Genomic DNA, 14,422 nt, shown 5'->3' with positions numbered 1-14,422 from the left:
CAGGGCCTGTAGATGGATATAGCTGTAACACTGTCCTGGGACAGGGCCTGTAGATGGATATAGCTGTAACACTCTGTCTTGGGACAGGGCCTGTAGATGGATATAGCTGTAACACTCTGTCCTGGGACAGGGCCTGTAGATGTATATAGCTGTAACACTCTGTCCTGGGACAGGGCCTGTAGATGGATATAGCTGTAACACTCTGGCCTGGGACAGGGCCTGTAGCTGTAACACTCTGTCCTGGGACAGGGCCTGTAGATGGATATAGCTGTAACACTCTGTCCTGGGACAGGGCCTGTAGATGGATATAGCTGTAACACTCTATCCTGGGACAGGGCCTGTAGATGGATATAGCTGTAACACTCTGGCCTGGGACAGGGCCTGTAGATGGATATAGCTGTAACACTGTCCTGGGACAGGGCCTGTAGCTGTAATACTCTGGCCTGGGACAGGGCCTGTAGAAGGATATAGCTGTAATACTGTGGCTTGGGACAGGGCCTGTAGATGGATATAGCTGTAACACTCTGTCCTGGGACAGGGCCTGTAGATGGATATAGCTGTAACACTCTGTCCTGGGACAGGGCCTGTAGATGGATATAGCTGTAACACTCTATCCTGGGACAGGGCCTGTAGATGGATATAGCTGTAACACTCTGTCCTGGGACAGGGCCTGTAGATGGATATAGCTGTAACACTGTGGCCTGGGACAGGGCCTGTAGATGGATATAGCTGTAATACTCTGGCCTGGGACAGGGCCTGTAGATGGATATAGCTGTAACACTGTGGCCTGGGACAGGGCCTGTAGATGGATATAGCTGTAACACTCTATCCTGGGACAGGGCCTGTAGCTGTAACACTCTGGCCTGGGACAGGGCCTGTAGATGGATATAGCTGTAACACTGTCCTGGGACAGGGCCTGTAGATGGATATAGCTGTAATACTGTGGCCTGGGACAGGGCCTGTAGATGGATATAGCTGTAACACTCTGGCCTGGGACAGGGCCTTTAGCTGTAACACTCTGGCCTGGGACAGGGCCTGTAGATGGATATAGCTGTAACACTGTCCTGGGACAGGGCCTGTAGATGGATATAGCTGTAATACTGTGGCCTGGGACAGGGCCTGTAGATGGATATAGCTGTAACACTCTGGCCTGGGACAGGGCCTGTAGCTGTAACACTCTGGCCTGGGACAGGGCCTGTAGATGGATATAGCTGTAATACTGTGGCTTGGGACAGGGCCTGTAGATGGATATAGCTGTGATACTGTGGCTTGGGACAGGGCCTGTAGATGGCTATAGCTGTAACACTATGTCCTGGGACAGGGCCTGTAGATGGATATAGCTGTAACACTCTGTCCTGGGACAGGGCCTGTAGATGGATATAGCTGTAACACTCTGGCCTGGGACAGGGCCTGTAGATGGATATAGCTGTAATACTGTGGCTTGGGACAGGGCCTGTAGATGGATATAGCTGTAACACTGTCCTGGGACAGGGCCTGTAGATGGATATAGCTGTAACACTCTATCCTGGGACAGGGCCTGTAGATGGATATAGCTGTAACACTCTGGCCTGGGACAGGGCCTGTAGATGGATATAGCTGTAACACTGTCCTGGGACAGGGCCTGTAGCTGTAATACTCTGGCCTGGGACAGGGCCTGTAGGAGGATATAGCTGTAATACTGTGGCTTGGGACAGGGCCTGTAGATGGATATAGCTGTAACACTGTCCTGGGACAGGGCCTGTAGATGGATATAGCTATAACACTCTGTCCTGGGACAGGGCCTGTAGATGGATATAGCTGTAACACTCTGTCCTGGGACAGGGCCTGTAGATGGATATAGCTGTAACACTCTATCCTGGGACAGGGCCTGTAGCTGTAACACTCTGGCCTGGGACAGGGCCTGTAGATGGATATAGCTGTAACACTGTCCTGGGACAGGGCCTGTAGATGGATATAGCTGTAATACTGTGGCCTGGGACAGGGCCTGTAGATGGATATAGCTGTAACACTCTGTCCTGGGACAGGGCCTGTAGATGGATATAGCTGTAATACTCTGGCCTGGGACAGGGCCTGTAGATGGATATAGCTGTAATACTGTGGCCTGGGACAGGGCCTGTAGATGGATATAGCTGTAACACTCTGGCCTGGGACAGGGCCTGTAGCTGTAACACTCTGGCCTGGGACAGGGCCTGTAGATGGATATAGCTGTAATACTGTGGCTTGGGACAGGGCCTGTAGATGGATATAGCTGTGATACTGTGGCTTGGGACAGGGCCTGTAGATGGCTATAGCTGTAACACTCTGTCCTGGGACAGGGCCTGTAGATGGATATAGCTGTAACACTCTGTCCTGGGACAGGGCCTGTAGATGGATATAGCTGTAACACTCTGGCCTGGGACAGGGCCTGTAGATGGATATAGCTGTAATACTGTGGCTTGGGACAGGGCCTGTAGATGGATATAGCTGTAACACTGTCCTGGGACAGGGCCTGTAGATGGATATAGCTGTAACACTCTATCCTGGGACAGGGCCTGTAGATGGATATAGCTGTAACACTCTGGCCTGGGACAGGGCCTGTAGATGGATATAGCTGTAACACTGTCCTGGGACAGGGCCTGTAGCTGCAATACTCTGGCCTGGGACAGGGCCTGTAGAAGGATATAGCTGTAATACTGTGGCTTGGGACAGGGCCTGTAGATGGATATAGCTGTAACACTGTCCTGGGACAGGGCCTGTAGATGGATATAGCTGTAACACTCTGTCCTGGGACAGGGCCTGTAGATGGATATAGCTGTAACACTCTGTCCTGGGACAGGGCCTGTAGATGGATATAGCTGTAACACTCTATCCTGGGACAGGGCCTGTAGATGGATATAGCTGTAACACTCTGTCCTGGGACAGGGCCTGTAGCTGTAACACTCTGTCCTGGGACAGGGCCTGTAGATGGATATAGCTGTAACACTCTATCCTGGGACAGGGCCTGTAGATGGATATAGTTGTAACACTCTGTCCTGGGACAGGGCCTGTAGATGGATATAGCTGTAACACTGTGGCCTGGGACAGGGCCTGTAGATGGATATAGCTGTAATACTCTGGCCTGGGACAGGGCCTGTAGATGGATATAGCTGTAATACTCTGTCCTGGGACAGGGCCTGTAGATGGATATAGCTGTAATACTGTGGCCTGGGACAGGGCCTGTAGATGGATATAGGTGTAACACTCTGGCCTGGGACAGGGCCTGTAGCTGTAACACTCTGGCCTGGGACAGGGCCTGTAGATGGATATAGCTGTAACACTGTCCTGGGACAGGGCCTGTAGATGGATATAGCTGTAATACTGTGGCCTGGGACAGGGCCTGTAGATGGATATAGCTGTAACACTCTGGCCTGGGACAGGGCCTGTAGCTGTAACACTCTGGCCTGGGACAGGGCCTGTAGATGGATATAGCTGTAACACTGTCCTGGGACAGGGCCTGTAGATGGATATAGCTGTAATACTGTGGCCTGGGACAGGGCCTGTAGATGGATATAGCTGTAACACTCTGGCCTGGGACAGGGCCTGTAGATGGATATAGCTGTAATACTGTGGCTTGGGACAGGGCCTGTAGATGGATATAGCTGTAACACTCTGGCCTGGGACAGGGCCTGTAGCTGTAACACTCTGGCCTGGGACAGGGCCTGTAGATGGATATAGCTGTAATACTGTGGCTTGGGACAGGGCCTGTAGATGGATATAGCTGTGATACTGTGGCTTGGGACAGGGCCTGTAGATGGCTATAGCTGTAACACTCTGTCCTGGGACAGGGCCTGTAGATGGATATAGCTGTAACACTCTGTCCTGGGACAGGGCCTGTAGATGGATATAGCTGTAACACTCTGGCCTGGGACAGGGCCTGTAGATGGATATAGCTGTAATACTGTGGCTTGGGACAGGGCCTGTAGATGGATATAGCTGTAACACTGTCCTGGGACAGGGCCTGTAGATGGATATAGCTGTAACACTCTATCCTGGGACAGGGCCTGTAGATGGATATAGCTGTAACACTCTGGCCTGGGACAGGGCCTGTAGATGGATATAGCTGTAACACTGTCCTGGGACAGGGCCTGTAGCTGTAATACTCTGGCCTGGGACAGGGCCTGTAGATGGATATAGCTGTAACACTGTCCTGGGACAGGGCCTGTAGATGGATATAGCTGTAATACTGTGGCCTGGGACAGGGCCTGTAGATGGATATAGCTGTAACACTCTGGCCTGGGACAGGGCCTGTAGCTGTAACACTCTGGCCTGGGACAGGGCCTGTAGATGGATATAGCTGTAATACTGTGGCTTGGGACAGGGCCTGTAGATGGATATAGCTGTGATACTGTGGCTTGGGACAGGGCCTGTAGATGGCTATAGCTGTAACACTCTGTCCTGGGACAGGGCCTGTAGATGGATATAGCTGTAACACTCTGTCCTGGGACAGGGCCTGTAGATGGATATAGCTGTAACACTCTGGCCTGGGACAGGGCCTGTAGATGGATATAGCTGTAATACTGTGGCTTGGGACAGGGCCTGTAGATGGATATAGCTGTAACACTGTCCTGGGACAGGGCCTGTAGATGGATATAGCTGTAACACTCTATCCTGGGACAGGGCCTATAGATGGATATAGCTGTAACACTCTGGCCTGGGACAGGGCCTGTAGATGGATATAGCTGTAACACTGTCCTGGGACAGGGCCTGTAGCTGTAATACTCTGGCCTGGGACAGGGCCTGTAGAAGGATATAGCTGTAATACTGTGGCTTGGGACAGGGCCTGTAGATGGATATAGCTGTAACACTGTCCTGGGACAGGGCCTGTAGATGGATATAGCTGTAACACTCTGTCCTGGGACAGGGCCTGTAGATGGATATAGCTGTAACACTCTGTCCTGGGATAGGGCCTGTAGATGAATATAGCTGTAACACTCTATCCTGGGACAGGGCCTGTAGATGGATATAGCTGTAACACTCTGTCCTGGGACAGGGCCTGTAGCTGTAACACTCTGGCCTGGGACAGGGCCTGTAGAAGGATATAGCTGTAATACTGTGGCTTGGGACAGGGCCTGTAGATGGATATAGCTGTAATACTGTGGCTTGGGACAGGGCCTGTAGATGGATATAGCTGTAACACTGTCCTGGGACAGGGCCTGTAGATGGATATAGCTGTAACACTCTATCCTGGGACAGGGCCTGTAGATGGATATAGCTGTAACACTCTGGCCTGGGACAGGGCCTGTAGATGGATATAGCTGTAACACTGTCCTGGGACAGGGCCTGTAGCTGTAATACTCTGGCCTGGGACAGGGCCTGTAGAAGGATATAGCTGTAATACTGTGGCTTGGGACAGGGCCTGTAGATGGATATAGCTGTAACACTGTCCTGGGACAGGGCCTGTAGATGGATATAGCTGTAACACTCTGTCCTGGGACAGGGCCTGTAGATGGATATAGCTGTAACACTCTGTCCTGGGACAGGGCCTGTAGATGGATATAGCTGTAACACTCTATCCTGGGACAGGGCCTGTAGATGGATATAGCTGTAACACTGTCCTGGGACAGGGCCTGTAGATGGATATAGCTGTAACACTGTCCTGGGACAGGGCCTGTAGATGGATATAGCTGTAACACTGTCCTGGGACAGGGCCTGTAGATGGATATAGCTGTAACACTGTCCTGGGACAGGGCCTGTAGCTGTAATACTCTGGCCTGGGACAGGGCCTGTAGAAGGATATAGCTGTAATACTGTGGCTTGGGACAGGGCCTGTAGATGGATATAGCTGTAACACTCTGTCCTGGGACAGGGCCTGTAGATGGATATAGCTGTAACACTCTGTCCTGGGACAGGGCCTGTAGATGGATATAGCTGTAACACTCTATCCTGGGACAGGGCCTGTAGATGGATATAGCTGTAACACTCTGTCCTGGGACAGGGCCTGTAGATGGATATAGCTGTAACACTGTGGCCTGGGACAGGGCCTGTAGATGGATATAGCTGTAATACTCTGGCCTGGGACAGGGCCTGTAGATGGATATAGCTGTAATACTCTGTCCTGGGACAGGGCCTGTAGATGGATATAGCTGTAATACTGTGGCCTGGGACAGGGCCTGTAGATGGATATAGCTGTAACACTCTGGCCTGGGACAGGGCCTGTAGCTGTAACACTCTGGCCTGGGACAGGGCCTGTAGATGGATATAGCTGTAACACTGTCCTGGGACAGGGCCTGTAGATGGATATAGCTGTAATACTGTGGCCTGGGACAGGGCCTGTAGATGGATATAGCTGTAACACTCTGGCCTGGGACAGGGCCTGTAGCTGTAACACTCTGGCCTGGGACAGGGCCTGTAGATGGATATAGCTGTAACACTGTCCTGGGACAGGGCCTGTAGATGGATATAGCTGTAATACTGTGGCCTGGGACAGGGCCTGCAGATGGATATAGCTGTAACACTCTGGCCTGGGACAGGGCCTGTAGCTGTAACACTCTGGCCTGGGACAGGGCCTGTAGATGGATATAGCTGTAATACTGTGGCTTGGGACAGGGCCTGTAGATGGATATAGCTGTGATACTGTGGCTTGGGACAGGGCCTGTAGATGGCTATAGCTGTAACACTCTGTCCTGGGACAGGGCCTGTAGATGGATATAGCTGTAACACTCTGTCCTGGGACAGGGCCTGTAGATGGATATAGCTGTAACACTCTGGCCTGGGACAGGGCCTGTAGATGGATATAGCTGTAATACTGTGGCTTGGGACAGGGCCTGTAGATGGATATAGCTGTAACACTGTCCTGGGACAGGGCCTGTAGATGGATATAGCTGTAACACTCTATCCTGGGACAGGGCCTGTAGATGGATATAGCTGTAACACTCTGGCCTGGGACAGGGCCTGTAGATGGATATAGCTGTAACACTGTCCTGGGACAGGGCCTGTAGCTGTAATACTCTGGCCTGGGACAGGGCCTGTAGAAGGATATAGCTGTAATACTGTGGCTTGGGACAGGGCCTGTAGATGGATATAGCTGTAACACTGTCCTGGGACAGGGCCTGTAGATGGATATAGCTATAACACTCTGTCCTGGGACAGGGCCTGTAGATGGATATAGCTGTAACACTCTGTCCTGGGACAGGGCCTGTAGATGGATATAGCTGTAACACTCTATCCTGGGACAGGGCCTGTAGCTGTAACACTCTGGCCTGGGACAGGGCCTGTAGATGGATATAGCTGTAACACTGTCCTGGGACAGGGCCTGTAGATGGATATAGCTGTAATACTGTGGCCTGGGACAGGGCCTGTAGATGGATATAGCTGTAACACTCTGGCCTGGGACAGGGCCTGTAGCTGTAACACTCTGGCCTGGGACAGGGCCTGTAGATGGATATAGCTGTAATACTGTGGCTTGGGACAGGGCCTGTAGATGGATATAGCTGTGATACTGTGGCTTGGGACAGGGCCTGTAGATGGCTATAGCTGTAATACTCTGTCCTGGGACAGGGCCTGTAGATGGATATAGCTGTAACACTCTGTCCTGGGACAGGGCCTGTAGATGGATATAGCTGTAACACTCTGGCCTGGGACAGGGCCTGTAGATGGATATAGCTGTAATACTGTGGCTTGGGACAGGGCCTGTAGATGGATATAGCTGTAACACTGTCCTGGGACAGGGCCTGTAGATGGATATAGCTGTAACACTCTATCCTGGGACAGGGCCTGTAGATGGATATAGCTGTAACACTCTGGCCTGGGACAGGGCCTGTAGATGGATATAGCTGTAACACTGTCCTGGGACAGGGCCTGTAGCTGTAATACTCTGGCCTGGGACAGGGCCTGTAGAAGGATATAGCTGTAATACTGTGGCTTGGGACAGTGCCTGTAGATGGATATAGCTGTAACACTGTCCTGGGACAGGGCCTGTAGATGGATATAGCTGTAACACTCTGTCCTGGGACAGGGCCTGTAGATGGATATAGCTGTAACACTCTGTCCTGGGACAGGGCCTGTAGATGGATATAGCTGTAACACTCTATCCTGGGACAGGGCCTGTAGATGGATATAGCTGTAACACTCTGTCCTGGGACAGGGCCTGTAGCTGTAACACTCTGTCCTGGGACAGGGCCTGTAGATGGATATAGCTGTAACACTCTATCCTGGGACAGGGCCTGTAGATGGATATAGTTGTAACACTCTGTCCTGGGACAGGGCCTGTAGATGGATATAGCTGTAACACTGTGGCCTGGGACAGGGCCTGTAGATGGATATAGCTGTAATACTCTGGCCTGGGACAGGGCCTGTAGATGGATATAGCTGTAATACTCTGTCCTGGGACAGGGCCTGTAGATGGATATAGCTGTAATACTGTGGCCTGGGACAGGGCCTGTAGATGGATATAGCTGTAACACTCTGGCCTGGGACAGGGCCTGTAGCTGTAACACTCTGGCCTGGGACAGGGCCTGTAGATGGATATAGCTGTAACACTGTCCTGGGACAGGGCCTGTAGATGGATATAGCTGTAATACTGTGGCCTGGGACAGGGCCTGTAGATGGATATAGCTGTAACACTCTGGCCTGGGACAGGGCCTGTAGCTGTAACACTCTGGCCTGGGACAGGGCCTGTAGATGGATATAGCTGTAATACTGTGGCTTGGGACAGGGCCTGTAGATGGATATAGCTGTGATACTGTGGCTTGGGACAGGGCCTGTAGATGGCTATAGCTGTAACACTGTCCTGGGACAGGGCCTGTAGATGGATATAGCTGTAACACTCTGTCCTGGGACAGGGCCTGTAGATGGATATAGCTGTAACACTCTGGCCTGGGACAGGGCCTGTAGATGGATATAGCTGTAATACTGTGGCTTGGGACAGGGCCTGTAGATGGATATAGCTGTAACACTGTCCTGGGACAGGGCCTGTAGATGGATATAGCTGTAACACTCTATCCTGGGACAGGGCCTGTAGATGGATATAGCTGTAACACTCTGGCCTGGGACAGGGCCTGTAGATGGATATAGCTGTAACACTGTCCTGGGACAGGGCCTGTAGCTGTAATACTCTGGCCTGGGACAGGGCCTGTAGATGGATATAGCTGTAACACTGTCCTGGGACAGGGCCTGTAGATGGATATAGCTGTAATACTGTGGCCTGGGACAGGGCCTGTAGATGGATATAGCTGTAACACTCTGGCCTGGGACAGGGCCTGTAGCTGTAACACTCTGGCCTGGGACAGGGCCTGTAGATGGATATAGCTGTAATACTGTGGCTTGGGACAGGGCCTGTAGATGGATATAGCTGTGATACTGTGGCTTGGGACAGGGCCTGTAGATGGCTATAGCTGTAACACTCTGTCCTGGGACAGGGCCTGTAGATGGATATAGCTGTAACACTCTGTCCTGGGACAGGGCCTGTAGATGGATATAGCTGTAACACTCTGGCCTGGGACAGGGCCTGTAGATGGATATAGCTGTAATACTGTGGCTTGGGACAGGGCCTGTAGATGGATATAGCTGTAACACTGTCCTGGGACAGGGCCTGTAGATGGATATAGCTGTAACACTCTATCCTGGGACAGGGCCTGTAGATGGATATAGCTGTAACACTCTGGCCTGGGACAGGGCCTGTAGATGGATATAGCTGTAACACTGTCCTGGGACAGGGCCTGTAGCTGTAATACTCTGGCCTGGGACAGGGCCTGTAGAAGGATATAGCTGTAATACTGTGGCTTGGGACAGGGCCTGTAGATGGATATAGCTGTAACACTGTCCTGGGACAGGGCCTGTAGATGGATATAGCTGTAACACTCTGACCTGGGACAGGGCCTGTAGATGGATATAGCTGTAACACTCTGTCCTGGGACAGGGCCTGTAGATGGATATAGCTGTAACACTCTATCCTGGGACAGGGCCTGTAGATGGATATAGCTGTAACACTCTGTCCTGGGACAGGGCCTGTAGCTGTAACACTCTGTCCTGGGACAGGGCCTGTAGATGGATATAGCTGTAACACTCTGTCCTGGGACAGGGCATGTAGATGGATATAGCTGTAACACTCTGTCCTGGGACAGGGCCTGTAGATGGATATAGCTGTAACACTCTGTCCTGGGACAGGGCCTGTAGATGTATAAGCCAAACTCTCCATGCTGCGTCCATCTACCCCTGGCCGTACTGTCTCCAGCTGTCCAATGACCTGCTCTTCTTCCTTAGCCTGATCCTCAATATTCTTCCTCATCACCCAGAGCACTCTTCCACTCACCAGTAACTCATGTTCTTAGACCCCCTCACAACATACTGCCACTGACTGATTTGACAAATAATGATCTACAATGAAGGTGTGAGGGTTGGTTATGATTAAACATTTAACCTCCGTCCTCCCTGCAAGAATCCTCACCAGGCACCAGACAAAGTCCTCAGCATACAGTGTCATCCCTCCTGTTCTCTTGTCAATACTGGCATCGCTCAGGCCAGGGGTTTGAACATCTGATATTTTGCATCCATCACTTGCATTTCTCCCAACCGAACATTACTGAATTGCTCAACACAAAGGTCAACAACACTAATTCATTACTGGAATGTCTCAAACACCCATGTCTTCTGCTAGTGCCCTCCCAGTCGAATTCCAGCCTACTCTTGTCCCTCACCCTGTGTTGTTGTGTGTGTGTGTGTGTGTGTATATAATCAGAGAGTGGTTGTTGATAATGGTGGTGTTCTGTGTTGTCTCTATAGCTCCCAGTATGATGTCCCTGCGTCAGCGCCACATGGACTCCCAGCTGGCCATGGGCTCTCAGAGGTTGGTAGAGACCTGCCTGTTGGCGGGGCAGCAGGGAGACGGTACCTCCAACCCAACCAGGTCTAGGGCCACCCTCCAAAAGTCACACAGCCAGTCCTTCCAACAGTTTGAGGCTCTCCCCCTGCCTCCCCTGTCCTCGGCTGTCTCGCACCCCGCGATCATCTGCTCCTCCCCACCTCTTTCCTACCGTCAGCCCCACTCCTTCCACTCCTCCTCCTCCTTACACTCCACCACTCCTCATTCCTCCCATGTCTATCACTCGTCTTATTTTCAGCCCATGGACACCATCCCAGACTTCCAGCGCAGCAGCAGCTTCGGGTACCCCTCTGCTCTCTTCCCTCCACACTCACCGCATGCGCGTGAGATTTTCTCTCTGCCTACGTTTTCACCCCCCATAGTTTCATATGTATTTTTTTCTTATCTAGTTTGCAGTGTTCTCATTTTCATAAACGGTTGTTTCATCTAACTATAACTCACCCATTTTGCAACCTGTGACATTTTGCGTACATTCTTATGCATTATTACTTTTTCGTTAAATACATTTTTTTTCTGCCTAATTCATTGTTTTCTATTTTCGTTTTTGCCATCCACTCCCAACTCTTGTCTTTCTCGATAGCCCAAACAACCCTTCCCTCTGCCTGCACTACTAACAGGAGGTGGAGTTGCTGTGGGCGAGTAGTGCCCACTGTGTCCTTGGCTTTACAGGCATTGGATAGATTACTTCAAGCATGCAGTGGTCTAGCTTGGATCCACTTTTCAGTCAGGCTCAGTCCAGAACAGCTTCTAGCCCATAGTTCTGAAAGGATTAGAAATGTGTAGGCATTCCATTTGATGGTAAAAATCCACCTAGCCTATCAGAGGGGAAAATGGAGATACTACCATTGCTTATGTCTGTCCAGTTCTTTCAGGTCTACTTGAAGTGCCTAGGTGGTAGAGGCTAAAGAATGTTTCTGGACCGAGCCTCACTGTACCTCTCTTCCTCCACCGACTCTCTTCTGTTCTTCCACAGAGAGTTGAACCGCTCAGACTCAGACTCCTCCCTGTCCCTCTCCCAAATCGGTGATCGTCTGTCCGCCTACAGCTCCAAGGGCCACCTGGTTAAACCCACCTCCTTCCTGTATGGCCAACCCGTCCGCTCCGCCTCCGACGAGCCCTCCCTGCATGCCCACACCCCTAACGGAGGGAACCGTGTCCATGAAGGAGGAGCCCTGGCCGAGCCAGTCACAGAGAGCCCCATCCTGATGAAGAAGGTGTACAGCATCGAGAAGTCAGCCAGCCTGGGAGAGATGAATGTTGGTCTCGTTGGTATGTCTATGTCAGAGTCCTCCCGCTCCCTCAGCCCCAACTCCACTGACGCTGACACCCCCTCCCCCACGGGGGGCCAGCCTGGGGCCACAGGGACCAAGGGAGGCAGCCGCATCCCACAGCTCTCTTCCAAGAAGAGCCCTCTAGAGGAAGACAGCGGCTCCACGGGAGAAGACACAGACTCCGTCGCCAGCCGTAAGAAACACACCTTCAAGATCTTCAAAAAACAGAAGAAATGAGGGCTACTAAAGACTATTAAAGAGCTGTCCAATGTGTTTCTCTTATTGTTGTTTCTGTTTTGGAGAAGTTGTTCACTGGTCTTTGCCTTTATGGATTTGTAGGTACTTTCCCTGAAGAACTGTGGGAGCATATATGATTTTTGTCCTGATTATATTGGGAATGGGTGGTATTGTATAGTGGAATGTAAAGCACTATTTATTTAGTAGGAAAGGGTGCCAGTCTCTCAAAGGGAAACAAGTCTCCTGGGTGGATGTCTTCTGGTTTACTTCAACCTGTATCAGTTTGCATGTCTTCACCTTTGTTTGACTGATATTCTCTGAATGCTCCTAGGTGTTTGCTTGGTTCTTGTTCCTATTCTGCTTAGACAACACTTAACTCAGTTGTTTCATTTGGTTCATCCCCAGCCACCTTGTTATGTGTTTGACAAAAAATGCTGTCAGATGGACCTTAAGTACTTAATGGTAGTCATTTTGGTCAATTGTGAGAGGGGGGCTGAACAAGACTTGCGAAAACCTCCCGAATCAATTGTGCTAACAAGAAATCTAGCAATCAATGTTGGCAGAACTCTTCCAGTACAACTGCAGACACAGCAACACACGAGGCAAACATTTCCCTAGGATGGTGCACCTTTCAGAAGTGACGTAGAAGTGCTTGATTTAAACTGCTTTGAAGACCCCCAGCACATACAAAGCTAGGTAGCCTGTGTCACAGTGCAAGAAGTAATTGTCCACGATCTAAGTTCCCTAATAGAGGGGAAAGTTATTAAAATGACTACTTGAACTATATGAATGTAATGTCAAATGTTTATTGAAGTAAATGTCTACATTTGCAAATTGCCAATTGTATCAATCTACATTGCAGTTGTTGTAAGAGATATCATGTGGAGTGCTGTTGGAGGTGCCAAAACAAAGACTGGTCCAGTGGCCTTTATTCTCATACGCTATATATGTACTGTACATTAGACGCCGTTTTAGAATGAGTAGCACTGCCTTCCATTTTTTTTTATCTGGGGACTCCAAACCAAAATAAGGTGATCAATTTGACATTGTCACCCACATAATTTTAAGAAGAGCGTTTCAAGCAGTGTTTGTATTTCAAACACTCCCAAGTCGTTTAGAGCATTCTGGAGAGGTGTTTGCTACTTTAGCTTGTTCTGTAGACTACCCTGATCACCTATTTTCACATTATACAGATCCAAAGTCAAGCACACAATAACAGTAATGGTATCTACTGGTCACAATTATAAACTCACTTGCCATTAATGGTTTTGAGGGCACACATGGTTTAGAAAAGGATGTCACGATACATTCTGGTTGTAGGGACTCTAACTTTCTAAATAATTGACGTGCTGGACTGCTCCTGAATCTGCTCTGCGTAATAATCACAGCAGTTCTCCAAACGACACCGTCGCCCCCCAATGGAGGCCTCACACAGTGCGATTGATCGTATGGATGAAAAATGTCATTATTTTTCTTTCATTGATCAGTTGAAAACATGAACTTCCTGTTGGTACTTTTTAAAGTGTCATTTGTACCTCTTCTGCACGATGACGCTGTAATGTGGATTATACCGTCTATCTGTGAGTGTCTGTGTTGCCAGGATACTGCACTGAGTTGTATTGATGCATGTCAGCTACTGTATTAACGTGTAAAATGGGCTTGAGGCAGAGGTCAGCTCGAGCATCATGACTCTCCACCCCTACTTTAACTCCCGACTTCTCATTTTGAGCTTCTATTTATGAATACATATATTTGTACAGAGAAAAAAAAATTGTTGCATCTTCTGTGACGTTCTCTAGACTTTTATGGCACTCCTGCATGGTAGCAATAAACTATTTTGAATGAAAGACATGGCCTTTGTTTATCAGATACGAAGAGCTGCTTGGTGTGCTTTTAGTGGGGATACTAACACATAAAAACAGTAGCAAGGCGAAAACTTATCTTATCACAGGTTTTCTAGAGTAATTGGCACTGAATAATGAACAGACTTGGGTATTATTTATTTTATGTGCATTTTTAAAACATTATTATCCCTCTAGTTCAGAGTAAAACACAAGCGCAATATGTATTAAATGTG

At 49.9% G+C, this 14,422-nt stretch overlaps 1 protein-coding gene across 2 annotated transcripts in view; it reads left to right on the top strand.

The window, feature by feature from the left end:
* stim1a (stromal interaction molecule 1a) overlaps window positions 1-14,192 on the top strand; it is a 54,916-nt gene extending 40,724 nt beyond the window's left edge. Inside the window, exons 12-13 of one of the 2 annotated variants that reach the window (XM_021588396.3) lie at window positions 10,738-11,119; window positions 11,811-14,192. In XM_021588396.3, the coding sequence (XP_021444071.2) occupies window positions 10,738-11,119; window positions 11,811-12,345 (917 nt within the window). In that variant the 3' untranslated portion in view covers window positions 12,346-14,192. The remainder of the gene's footprint in view (window positions 1-10,737; window positions 11,120-11,810) is intronic. The other variant, XM_021588397.3, reaches the window with a different exon arrangement.
* Window positions 14,193-14,422: the final 230 nt, after the last annotated feature.

This window comes from Oncorhynchus mykiss, chromosome 27 (genome assembly GCF_057628025.1).
Source record: "Oncorhynchus mykiss isolate SJ-2025 chromosome 27, ASM5762802v1, whole genome shotgun sequence".
Classification (NCBI taxonomy): Eukaryota; Metazoa; Chordata; class Actinopteri; order Salmoniformes; family Salmonidae; genus Oncorhynchus; species Oncorhynchus mykiss.
This window is presented reverse-complemented; position numbering and strand designations above follow the sequence as displayed.